Source organism: Fusarium poae, chromosome 1 (assembly GCF_019609905.1).
Source record: "Fusarium poae strain DAOMC 252244 chromosome 1, whole genome shotgun sequence".
NCBI lineage: Eukaryota > Fungi > Ascomycota > Sordariomycetes > Hypocreales > Nectriaceae > Fusarium > Fusarium poae.
In genome coordinates, this window is record NC_058399.1 from 10,203,682 (window position 1) to 10,217,165 (window position 13,484).

Here is a 13,484-nt window from a genome sequence, read left to right on the forward strand (position 1 = left end):
CCGGACGGAGACTACGTCGTGGATACGCATGCCGTTTCTATAAAATATACGCTTCCGATATATCTGTCTCTCCATTGAGAGTAGCTCCGATCCCCTCCGAACCCCGCGCATCTTCAACAAACAAGCTCTTGTCTAGAGGGGACCGGCTCGGGTCCCCTGGACAAATCTGCAATCATGCCGCCCGCCGGTGGAGGAAATATTAAGGTGGTGGTGAGATGTCGACCCTTTAACAGCAGAGGTAAGCGTTCTGCGCATGATTAAAAGCGACGATGAAGAGCGGTACTGAAGTAGCGCAGAAATCGAAAGAAATGCACAATGTATTGTCGAAATGAAAGGGAACCAGACGGTGATTACCGCACCCGAAGGAAAAGGAGTGAAAGATTCAGGACCAAAGGCTTTTGCCTTTGATCGCTCCTACTGGTCATTCAATAAAGACGATCCGAATTATGCCGGCCAATCCAACCTATTCGACGATCTGGGACAACCTCTTCTCGACAATGCCTTTGAAGGATACAACAACTGTATCTTTGCCTATGGTCAGACAGGTTCCGGAAAGTCTTACTCTATGATGGGTTATGGAAAGGAAATTGGTATTGTTCCTATGATTTGTCAGGAAATTTTCAAGAGGATTGATGATATTCAAAAGGATGGCAAAACCAAGTGCACGGTTGAAGTGTCCTACCTGGAAATCTATAATGAACGTGTACGCGATCTGCTCAACCCATCGACCAAAGGCAACCTCAAGGTCCGAGAGCATCCTTCTACTGGTCCCTACGTCGAAGATCTCGCCAAGCTTGCAGTCAATGGATTCAATGAGATTGAACATCTCATGGATGAAGGAAACAAGGCCCGAACCGTTGCCGCGACCAACATGAACCAGACCTCGAGTCGAAGTCACGCTGTCTTCACCCTCATGTTGACCCAGAAGAAGATCGACACCGACACGAAAATGGCATTGGAAAAGGTCGCGAAAATCAGCCTGGTCGATTTGGCAGGTTCTGAACGAGCGAACTCTACTGGTGCGACTGGTGCACGATTGAAAGAAGGTGCTGAAATTAACCGATCGCTGTCAACATTGGGTCGTGTTATTGCAGCATTGGCCGATCTGTCTACACCTGGCAAGAAGAAAAAAGGCTCTGGACAAGTCCCGTACCGAGACAGTGTCTTGACGTGGTTGCTAAAGGACTCCTTGGGTGGTAACAGTATGACGGCAATGATTGCTGCTGTCAGTCCTGCCGATATCAATTTTGACGAAACACTCAGTACTCTTCGATATGCCGATTCTGCGAAGCGAATCAAGAACCACGCCGTGGTCAACGAAGATGCCAACGCCCGTATGATCAGAGAGTTGAAGGAGGAGCTATCGTTATTACGAGGAAAACTTGGAGGAGGCGGAGGAGCTGTGGTCGCAGGAGAGACCTACGCCGAAGGCACGCCTCTGGATCAACAGATGGTCAGCATCACTGGCCCCGACGGCGTTCTGAAGAAGGTTTCGAAGGCAGAGATCGCAGAGCAGTTGAGCCAGAGTGAGAAGCTGTTGACGGATTTGAACCAGACGTGGGAAGAGAAGCTGTTGAAAACTGAAGAAATCCACAAGGAACGTGAAGCAGCCCTTGAGGAACTTGGTGTCAGTATTGAGAAGGGTTTCGTGGGGTTGCACACTCCAAAGAAAATGCCCCATTTGGTCAACTTGTCAGACGATCCGCTTCTCGCAGAATGTTTGGTCTACAACCTCAAGCCTGGTACCACGACAGTTGGCAACGTTGACACAAACGCCGATCATCAAGCGAACATCCGACTCAACGGTTCCAGAATCCTGCACGATCATTGTTCTTTTGAAAATGCACCGGATGGAACGGTAACCCTTACACCAAGCGAGGGCGCTTCAGTCATGATCAACGGAAAGCGCATCACTGAACCATCGCAACTACACTCTGGTTACCGTGTTATTCTTGGTGATTTCCATATCTTCCGATTCAACCATCCTATGGAAGCAAGGGCAGAACGGGCTGAGGTACCAGAGAGACCACAGAGCTTGCTTCGCCACTCAATAACTGCCAGCCAACTCCAAGCGCTTGACCGGGGCTCACCTTCACCGAGCCCTCGTCCAGGCCACGAAAGATCGTTCAGCAGAGTATCCGAATTTGGCGACATCTCTAGACCAGAAACGCCTTCGATATTCCAACGTAACGGCCGTGAGTCGGATTGGTCGCTTGCAAGACGTGAGGCAGCTGGAGCAATCTTGGGCTCTGACCAGAACTTGACCAGTCTGAGCGATGAAGAGCTGAATGCTCTGTTTGAGGATGTGCAAAAGGCTAGAGCTGAACGAGTCAACGTACGTGAAGACGGAGACGACTCAGACTCCTCTTATCCGATAAGGGAAAAGTATCTATCAAACGGAACAATGGACAACTTCTCGTTGGACACAGCCTTGACCATGCCCTCAACTCCGAAACAAGGCGAGCCGGATGACAGGCTAAGAGAGGTTCGAGAAGAGCTTCAAAACAAGTTGGAGAAGCAGAAAGAGGAATATCAAGAACAACTCAAGAGTGCCGAGGCTGCCAACGTTGAGATCGAAGAGATTAAACAAGAAAAGGTTAAAATGGAGGCTGCGTTGCAAGAGTTGAAAGAGGATATGCAGAAACAGCTTAACCAGCAGCGGAAGCAATTCGAGGAAAAGATGGAGAAGATGGATCCTTTGAAAATGCCCAAGAAGAGCCCAACTCTTTCTGATGAAGAAATTGAGACGGCCAAGAGGATCATCAAGGCCTGGAGAGGTCGGCACTTTGTCAAGATGGCTGAAGCGGTACTACAAAACGCATCCATTCTCAAGGAAGCCCAGGTGATGAGTCACGAACTTGACGAGCACGTCGTTTTCCAGTTCGCAGCTGTAGATGTTGGCCACATCTTGTGCTCCTCCTATGATATGGTACTCAACGGTCTTACAGGCGAGGGTGATGATGTTGCTTTGGAGGAAGCCCATAAGCCGTGTATTGGCGTGCGAGTCGTCGATTTCAAGCATAGCGTGGTTCATCTATGGAGTTTGGAAAAACTACACGACCGCGTGCGGCAGATGCGGCAAATGCACCAATATCTCGATCAACCAGAATACGCACAGCACCTTAGTCTCGATAACCCGTTCATCGAGAACTGCATGCCATCCTATACGCTAGTGGGTGAGGTCGACGTGCCGCTGAAGGCTGTCTTTGAGTGTCGGGTTCAGGATTCCACGTTAGATGTACTCTCACCTTATACATCCCATGTCGTTGGCATCATCAAGCTTTCACTTGAGCCATCGCATGCTCGGGCACCGACCAACACCGTCAAGTTCAATGTTGTCATGCACGAACTTGTGGGTTTCGCTGAACGAGAAGGGACTGAAGTCCACGCACAACTCTTCATTCCTGGCATTTCTGAAGAAGATGGCATCACCACAACTCAAATGATCAAAGACTTTGACGAGGGGCCAATACGATTTGAGAGTGTTCATAGTATGAGCATTCCTTTGTTTGCTCCCAAAGACGTCACATTGAGAGTCGCCATCTTCGCAAAGGTATCAACAATGCATCTCGATAAGTTGCTTAGTTGGGACGATATGAGAGATGCTGTGCCTATCAGGGAAGACAAAGCCAAAGCGTCACGGATCAATGAATCGCAGTTCTTCACCCAAGAAAAACACGATTTGCTTTCTCGGATCCAGATCATGGAGCTGAATGAGAATGGCGAGTACGGCCCGGTGGAGGTAACACAGACTAGCGAGCTTGATACTGGGACCTACCAGCTTCACCAAGGCCTGCAAAGAAGGATTGGTATCAATATTTCTCACAGCTCTGGCGATGCTCTTCCATGGGATGGCGTTACTGCCGTTCGCGTAGGCAAGGTCCGACTTGTTGACTCTGCGGGCAAAACACCTGACATGGGAGCTACTGAGCCTGATATCTCTTTGAAGCTGTCACAAAGCCCAATTTTCCGTGATAATGCCAACGGCACCAAAAGCCTGACGATATATGCCCAGTGGGACTCTAGTTTACACAACTCGCTACTCCTTGACCGAGTGACGCAGGACAAGTATCGAGTCCAAATGACTATCTCCTGGGAGATTAGCTCTGAGAAATTGGCCGAGCCAATGAAGTTCTCGCAAAAGGTTTGCGTGCAAATTTTATCAAGATCATATGTGCGCCAGACCTCGATGTTCTCGGCATTGTGGCAAAACGTCCGTTTTGTGCGTTCTTCAACTGGTATTTTTACTCTCGCCATGCGCCCAGCTCCTGTCAAGAAGGTTGGGGACTTGTGGCGGCTGAATAGTCAGCACGATTATGTGAAGGGAGAAGAGAACCTGACAAGTTGGACACCACGCGGCGTATCTTTGGTTAGCGACTTTCTCATGGCCCGCAAGAAGAAAAAGCGTGCTGCGGCCATGGAAGTCACCGAAGCTGTTCTGGCCAAACTGGGCTTGGATGCAGCCAGTACGACGTCAGAAAAGAAGGAATCTTCTCCCGAACCTTCCCCAGAGCTGAAGCCAATTATTCCCAGTGATGACGATCTGCTCAATGACACGCCAGAAAACTCGCAAACTTTGCTTGACGACGAGGAACAGCCTACAGACGCGCCTCAAGCTCAGCACTCTGAGGAAACGCTAGAGCTCGAGGCAGGTGGGTCTGAAACAGAAACAGAAACAGAGCAACAGGAAGAAGCACAACCTGAAATCGATGCTGCTGAGCAGGAAGAGTCAGATGTGCCAGAGACGGAAGGACTGGAGGGACAATTTCAGGAAAATGATGCAGAAGAAGTGGCATCAGAGAAATCAGATGCTACAAATGCAGAAGAGGATGAAACCGTTCAGGTTGAGGAACTGCCGTCACCACCACCAAAGCCGGAATATGACGAAGAACAAACAGATCTTTTGACAAAGTGCCTCAAGCTTTGGAAGAAGTACCCCGATCCTTCGGACAAGATTCTTAGCTTGACAAATATGGCACCGCCCGAAGATGGACTGACGACTGATGCCCCCGCGCAGCCTACACTTGTCGCAACAGTCATTAGAGTACCCAAGAACCCCAAGGTTCTGAAAGGCGGATATTTGATGATTCCCAACAGTGACTCAACCCGATGGGTCAAGCGATTTGTCGAGTTAAGACGACCATATCTTCATCTGCATTCTGCTACCGATGGCGATGAGGTTGGACTGATAAGTCTGCGAAACTCTCGCATTGATAGTCAACCCGGGGTGATGGGCTTGCTCCAAGGGCCTGCTGACTCTGGGGCTCAGAACGGTCAGGAAGGACCCGACTTTACACCAGGACATCGACGAACTGGATCGGGTCGCGTCATATCTACCATTTGGACAGGCAGTGGAGGTAATGCCTCGGCAGGAGGCTCTGGCCTTCAGCGTCTTCCAGACCGTATGCAATCGGCAGTATTTGCCATTTACGGAACAGACAATACCTGGCTCTTCGCGGCAAGGAGCGAACGGGATAAGATGGACTGGATCTTCCGAATCGACCAGACCTATCTCTCAGGCAACGACAGTATCCCTGGAAGCGGGATAGCCAGCCCGTATCCGGGTAGCGATTTCTAGAGGAGGATGGGCCTGTTATGAGAGTAATGACTTGCGATTTCCTCTCTTTGGGGAATATGATTTTCTTTGTAACTATTTAATGGTGAATTAGATGAGATGACTTATACCCCCTACAGGAGTAAGAGGGCACATCGACTATGTAGATTTGCTTAGTTTGAAGTTTGGATATATCTTAGATAAAAGAGTCAATGAGAATCAATGGAGCATTTGTGCAAAGTATGCATGATAGTATTTGTGCGTACTCTTTCCCCTCAGTATAGGTCAAGCAAAGCAGGGTTCTTTTCCGAGACTATATCGCTTAACAATTATTTTGGAGAGTCTACGGATATGTTGTTCCTTACTCCAAAGAACAAGTACTCGGTTGGGTCACAAGCACATGCTTCTCAGCTGCAAGTCGCAGAGCTTGTGTGACACTGCAGCACAGCATGATAGCACCGCGTAGCATGTAGTGAAACATGCATATCACAAAAGTTCAGAGCTGCGCAAGCGATGTTGTTTTTTGGGGACAGAGATGCCTTTTTTCAGTAACACTGCTGCAGCTGCTACTGTTTGTTGGTCACTCAGTCGCAGCGCTGCATAAACTGGCCCAAGTGTCTCGCATGAATTGGAACAGAACATATCAGCCGAGCCCCCTGCATCCAATAAGGCTCTACGAAGGTCTTGGACTTGGCATGATGCCCAGGGATGGAAAAAGCACGGAAATGTTAGGTTACTTTTGTGAAGTCTTTTTTGGCTCGTACGCCCTGGAGACGGGGGAACTTTTGAGGTCAGACAATGTCAGGTTGTGTACCAGGTTTTGCAGAATGGGGTTTAGATGCTAAGACTGGGAGCAATTCAAATCACCTGGAAAGAATGGATGTAGCAAATGAGGGGTTTCTGTTTGACCAGATGAATCTCATGTTTGTCAGTTGACGTATGAAGCTGCAGCAGCAGCAAGGACTGGGGCTTCGTTCGTTGTGACTTGCCAGCTGCCTCAGTGCTTCACCAACATCGAGTTTTCACTTGTCTCCGAGCACTCGGATCCGTAGAATATGGAGACATGTCTTGTGATTGAAGTGCAGGTGAAGAGGCACGAATACGGATACTGCAGATCCGAAATCTTGTTCACGGTGAGAGATGAATGTGACGTGTCCCTTGGCTTCGGTCAAGTTTCAAAGGCTTGCCGACTTGCCAGTTTTTGCTTTTTGATCAAGACCTCGCTAGTAGCAGCTAATAACAAGCCCAATGTGGCGGTTCGGACATGCTTGCCTGATCATTGGTGTTGTTGAGGATAACGCAGAGTGACAGACCGAATTCCCGGAACCGATCAACGCCATGGAAGTTTAGTTGACTGCTACGATGGGACCGAGTATTTAAGATCCAACTAGACCGGTTGATACATCATACTATTCCCTTTATCGGCCTACTCTTTTTGAGTTTCCACTCTGGAGTCTCGCCCGGGTAAATCAAAGTTGCAAAGCGCACGAATTAACATACAGCCTGTTCACCGTCGTCCATTTTCTAGTGCCGTTACAATGAGGCCCAGCACAGTGGGACATACAGACCCGGGGGACTCTGCCGGTTCGGTCAACAGAGGGCATAGACCTACGGATACTATAGAAAGCAGGCCCCGAGGGATCGGCAGAAGCGCATCTCCCGTGCTAGTCTACCTGTCAAGGACCAGGAAGGTTTGGCATGACAGGAATGGAGGGGGACTAATTTAAACTACGGTAAGTGACTGACGGATGCGGTGAAGGGCAGTTCAGTGACCTGTGAAATTACGTCGAAACATGCATTGAGTTTGCTTTGAGCCTTTGAGGCTTATAGGCTTTACGTCAAGTCCTGCAGCTACCTAGAGTTGATATGAAACGTGGCGATTATAGTATCTGTAGCTGAAGCCCTAGAAGACTGAGGTGCGTCAGTAGTTTCTTATCGTTATTTGCATTGCTAATGGATTTAACGTTAGTCTACACATATGTATATATGTATTACTATGGCAGAGAAAGATTGAGTTTGTCTTTGTTTCAGATTTGAAGACAACTTTAATTACATGACTCGGGGGCGTGAGAGCTAGACAAGACTCAAGAAGGGCTGAGGAATTGTATTGTCTGTACGTAACATTTTAGTCCAGATGGATGAGGATAACAATTACAAATGTTTTACTCTTTAGTTAGAATGATAGTAAGAAGAGACTTTAACTAGGCGTGTTTCAGAGCATACCTAGTAGCCTGTCTATAGACTCTCTTTCTTGGTGTCTCTGACTGATCACCATCATTATCGTTACAACAAGTTGTCATCTTGACCTTTTTTTTAAAAATTTTTCTTTTAGTTATACTTTAGTATTTTTAGGAACTGAATACCTAGGTATTGTTTGGATTTTACCGTATGTCGGATATTACAAGCAAATAATGTCAAGGTGTATGCTTGTTTGACTGCCTGTCTGTTTGTCTCGGTACCTACCTCAGTTGGTGGATTCACCGTGTCGTGTTGTACCTTCCCTCTGATACAGGTTGAAAGAAGGCTTGCATCCCCATTACTAATCTCCTCCTATTCACCACCTCTCTCTCTCCCTTACATCCTCAACCCCATCAACGCGCTGTCATGTCATGTCCGGTTCTAATAACGTCACATGGTGCCTGCAAATGCAAGTCAATTCTTCGGCGTTGACGTGGCCAAAGCCTCACGGCGCAATCTCCCGGGAGCCACCACGTTAGCCGCCGGTTATCAAGGATAGTGCTTCCAAACCGTCTTTGCTTTGTTTTGTCAATTCCGCTTACGACACGACCGAAATAACAAAACGACCAACAAAAGTTCTTCCAGGGAAGAGAGGCCAAGTGCCGGGATATTCACACACTTTCCCAAGAGCACGGATCATCATTCCCAAGCCGTCGGAAAGTCGGTTGGGTTGGATTGGATTGGCACCAGTTGGTTGCACGCGCTTGAACTTTGTCCGACCCAGGCCACCGGTTTTTGATCCCAGTTGTCAGGTTTGGTTCTTTAGCCCACCCACGCAACCGGGACCATTCAAAGGCCCCCCCGTTGAATGAACGGGAATTATCTCCAACCCCTTGACTGCGGATGGATTCCCTATGCAGCTCAAAAAGAACTGCCGTGTCCAATGACCTGCCAGTTTGCATAATTCGATACAGCACCAACACAAAGAAAGCTATAGTAACCGCCAGACGTTGTTTTTGTTTGCTCAGACTTGCTTCCTCATTGCTACAAATCGTCAAGCGAGACGGGCTATCTACTTAGTCGGGCTCTATCCAGGAAATCGTGTATGCGTGTTTGTCTCTGGCTAGTGGAAAGCCACAACATCTCCCTAGTACCCCGACCTCGACATCTATTTCCACCTCGCAGCTCAACATACATACATAGTATGCTACTGTACGTGCAGTATGTACCTACACCTGTTGACAAGTGCTTTGATGTCGAGGCACAGACTCCCGGAATTCCTTTTTATGGTGGGGGTGTGAAACCCTTATTGCTAATTTGGTGTCGTCGTGCTACTCTAGGGTCCCAGCATCACAGCTATTCCCGACTGAATGGGTCGCCTCTTGTTCCGGCCGCTCTAGACTGGGGTAGTCGACACACCCAATACCCTCCCGTACCAATCTAATGCCACATCACTCACCAACAAGCGCCTGTTCCACTTGCAGTTCTCTTTTGGTAGGGCTTTGTGGCTTTGCCAAGCAACCCGAGAGCTAGATACCCGTCCCAAGCTGCTGGGTCCCTTTGCTCCTCGTCGCTTTGCTTTGGGCTAGCCAAGCTGCTGCTGCTCTCGTCCTGCCCTTGGTCCCCAATCCTGACCGCATCCACTTCTCGAGCCTGGTCGCACCAAGTGTCTGGGTCCCTTTCCTTTCCTTTCCCTTCCTGCGGTATTCTGGGTCTGCCTCCCTTTCTGGTGGTGTTTCCAAAAGAGAGCGGGGATTCTATTCAAGCTTCTCGCCCTTCTCCATTTTCATATCTAGCTTGTATTTTCCCGTCTTCCATTCTAGCTTCTGTTTTACTCTCTACCTCGCGACTACTAAACTATCCTGGATGCCGCTTTAGGCGATCCTGCCAAAGACGTTTAAATCTCCATATTCCCCTCATTGTATTTGCATTCGCAGCAACACAGTCGACAGCAGCGCCTTCTTTTATTCCGTCTGTTCTGTTCACTACCCAACACTACACCCAACTCCGTTATACCTGGATCTTACTTTTGTATAACAAACAAATCCTTTTGATCCTAGACTCTCATTATAATTTACAAAGTCTCTCGAGTTCCTTTCGACTGGTACTTCTTCGATACTCAAGTCAGCGTGTGGGTCGTTCGCCACCATCATCGTCTCAGCATTCTCTCTCTGGTCTTAGTTCGACAGGTACCATTACTCGCTCCAGTGTGAGATTGTGTTACTTCTTCAAATAATTCCGGCGCAGAACTGCTTCCTGCGGTTGTCGGATGCTTCAGTCCTTTTTATCACATCGTTTCCGTCTACGCTTATAACAACAACCGTCTCATGGCTCATGCCATTATGAGTAGACAACCTACCCAGTCACATAACAAAGAGAGCATGCCGGCCTCATCACCTCCCAGCCTCAACCACTTCCAGTTCACTTTCAACTGTTCGGCTTCCAATTCCGGAGGAAATAGTTTCATTGAACCAGATGTATGTTACGCTGTTTTCACTGTTTTTTTTAAGGAAGACTTGCTAACAGTTCTCGTAGCCTGATGCACAGAACATGTAGGTTATAGACTTCTGCTTGGCGATTATCGCATCAAATCCAGCTAATAAGAATAATAAGAGACTCAGAGTCTCTGACAGACAGCGTGCAGAATTTTCCCGAAGAATTCGGTCGCACCTATCATGCCTACCGGGCTGGTTGTAAGCTCGAGCAACCCATACTTCAGTATCAGTGCACTGATACTTTACAGCATACGCATTTCCCAATGATGAACTTGAACGCGAACGTCTAGAATTACAAAATGAGGCCCTGGTGAAGCTGTTCGGTGGACGTCTCTTCTTTGCGCCGCTGTCAGAAAGAACCCCGCCCATGAATATACTGGATATAGCGACTGGAACCGGCGACTGGGCCATCAAGATGGGAGACTTATTTCCGCATTCAGAAGTTATTGCCACCGACCTTTCGCCAATACAGCCTCGAAACGTACCACCAAATGTCAACTTTTTCGTTGAAGACTCGTATGTGCTTTACACTCTAAACTACCACTCCCGGTATCATAACTGACTATTTACCTTCCAGCTCTGAGCCCTGGGACTACTCGCAGCCTTTCGATTACATCCATACACGAGTTACCTCTGGTTGCTGGTCTAACTTTAAGGAGCAGATTGCGGACCAGGCTTTTGAAACTCTGAGACCAGGTGGTTGGTTCGAGTCACAAGAGTATGATGCTGGTGTCATGTGTGATGACGGAACTCTCAACCCAGACGGCCACTTTGCAACATGGTTTCGAGAACTCAACGAAGCTGCGGGATTGATGGGTAGACCGACAAATGTAGCTGCGAATCTTCGTGATGCATATGTCAAGGCGGGTTTTGTTGATGTCCAAGTGCGCATTTTCAAAATGCCCATGAACGGCTGGCCCAAGGATGAGCGTCTGAAAGAGCTCGGTCGAATGTGGGAAAGAAATTTCCTAATGGGACTCAGTGGTTTCTCTTTTGCTCTGTTCAATCGTGTCTATGAGAGGACACCAGCGCAGATCGAGGTAAGTTCTTAACGGTGCATCCCGGTCCATACCCACAACTTACAAGCTGTCTCTCAGGTTTCGCTGGTTGATGTCAGGCGAGAAATCATTGACACCCGAATCCACGCCTATATACCAATACACGTTGTAATCGGACGAAAGCCTTTCCCCGGGGAAATATACGCCCCAACAGTGCCGTTCACATGAAGGAAAAAGGAGTTCGGAATCATACATGCTTCTCGCTTGGATAAAACTATAATGTCAAGGAAGCGGGACCAATCGACAATTGGGGCATATCAAGCTCATCATCAACCCGGCCGAAACAATGGGATGCGAAGAGTGTCCCAACGGGTATTGGAGTTTGGCTTGGCGATTACATACCCATGATACCCAAATATAATGTGGAAACGATGCATATGACTAGAATAATATATTGTGTTCGCATTTATTTACATGAACCCAGCTGGAAGCTAACCGATGACTCTCGCTGTTGTGAATTCTGTTGGTCATGTTACAATGAACCTCAGGTCTCTGCTTGGACTAGTAACCACAACCAGCAAGTGTTCGCCGTTTCACAGAGTGTTCAGATGTCGTGCAATCTATCAGTATTTCGTCAGGGAGATGCCGTGGACATGATGGCTAGTCCATAGCTGATTTCACTCGGATTTTCTCACGAGCCACTCTAGTTCCCGGACTTGTTCCTCTTTCAGTAACTCCTTGATACCTTGATGGGTCAGAAACGCGTGGTCTTCGTACTCGAAGCCAGGGACCACCGTCTCTGATATTAGAAGACCATCGGTCTCTTGTCCATTTGTTTCATGGCTTGGGCTCGATTCATTGGGCAGCAGATAGCTTGCCTTCCAGACGTCACCCTCGACAATCCATTGCAGGCGCTCACCTCGCTCAACTGCGTTTCCAACAATAAACGACTCGATACGGCCGTCGGGATGAACGAGAACATAGCGGCCCCTTCCACGATGCAGAGTGTGAATGACTCGGCTACGGTTGCGATGGAAGTTTCCCTTTGACTGACGTGGTGTGAGAAGGTAGAAGATTGTGGTTGAGAGACGTCGTGTATTGGTACTATATCCCTCACGAGTACCGCCAGTAAGAGCAACTGTCTGATCTGAAAGAGGCTCGGATGAGTAGGTTGAGGGGATGGTTGCTGGGTTTGCATCCGTCTGGCGAAAGTAGCCGCCTTCAATGTGAAGCTCTAGTGAAAGTGCTTCGATAAGAGATCTGGAACGAGGATTCTCGGGCTCGGATGATGGTGAGAATGAGGGTTTTATAGTGCTCAAATCGAGCGTGCTGTCGATAAAGTCACCCATATTGACTTTGATCGTCTTGCTACCGGATGAGAAGCCTTTGAGATGCCAGCGAGAGGAGAGGGTTATCCAAGCTTGAGACGGATGAAGATGGTGCGAGATGCTTATATACCCCTGGATGGATGTGACTAGGAGTGATTGATAAGCGCAGCACTAACATGAGCTTACACATTTGAGGACGTACAGTGAATGATACAATTCTCTTGCGGGAAGAGTGATTAAGTGAAGTGTTTGATAAGAATTCTCATGAAACGATACCCTTTTGGTGATGAAGGGTCTTAGGGTGCTCAAAGAAGCTAGTATTGTGTTTGACAAGCAAGGATAGTGTAAGCTAGAGTCTGACCTCCAGCTTGGCGATAGTCGAATGAAAAGAGGATGAAGAATTAAATATGATGATATTATCCGATTCTGATTACGACAACGACCATTAGATGATGTAAGATTTGCTCTAGGGCGAGCTGCCGATGTCGAAGGTGATCGATCCATCGCTTGGTGGTCAGGCCAGGTCTGTAGATTCCGAGTCATACAGAATATAATAACAGTGAAAAGATGATATCGCGTGATGAGCAAGCAGTTCATCCATAGCCAACTGTTGGATCTCGTAATGGGAAAACAGCACGTGAAGAAGTCAAGTTGGTGATACTATCACGGAATCAACCGAAAGAACCAGTGACACATCTCGGCGATAAATCATGCGATATTCTAAAGGCAACTGAGAATCCAACAGCCAGCCATTTCGATCATGAGTAAACAGGCCTGAAACAGTTCTCATTGTTGACTGAATAAGAAGTAATCGAGGTTGAATTCGTAGAGTCTGTACTACGTACAGGTACGTATCTGTCCACTGCTGTTGCCCTAAACCTTAGTGGGCAAACCCGTCTCAGCGCGGTCCCTGACAGTTTCCGGTAGCGGG

General features: G+C 48.1%; 3 protein-coding genes across 3 annotated transcripts; 2 read left to right on the forward strand and 1 right to left on the reverse strand.

Moving 5' to 3' along the window:
* Window positions 1-328: 328 nt before the first annotated feature.
* On the forward strand, window positions 329-5,578 carry FPOAC1_003283 (uncharacterized protein; the record flags this gene model as incomplete). Its single annotated transcript, XM_044847852.1, has 1 exon — window positions 329-5,578. One exon carries the CDS (start codon window positions 329-331, stop codon window positions 5,576-5,578), a length of 5,250 nt encoding a protein of 1,749 aa, XP_044713768.1.
* A 4,535-nt stretch (window positions 5,579-10,113) lies between these two features.
* Window positions 10,114-11,453, forward strand: FPOAC1_003284 (uncharacterized protein; the record flags this gene model as incomplete). Its single annotated transcript, XM_044847853.1, has 6 exons — window positions 10,114-10,209; window positions 10,268-10,284; window positions 10,346-10,425; window positions 10,476-10,743; window positions 10,805-11,267; window positions 11,325-11,453. The coding sequence occupies 6 exons, from the start codon at window positions 10,114-10,116 to the stop codon at window positions 11,451-11,453; spliced, it is 1,053 nt and encodes a 350-aa protein (XP_044713769.1).
* Window positions 11,454-11,902: 449 nt separating this feature from the next.
* FPOAC1_003285 (uncharacterized protein) lies at window positions 11,903-12,574 on the reverse strand (the record flags this gene model as incomplete). Its single annotated transcript, XM_044847854.1, has 1 exon — window positions 11,903-12,574. The coding sequence occupies one exon, from the start codon at window positions 12,572-12,574 to the stop codon at window positions 11,903-11,905; it is 672 nt and encodes a 223-aa protein (XP_044713770.1).
* Window positions 12,575-13,484: the final 910 nt, after the last annotated feature.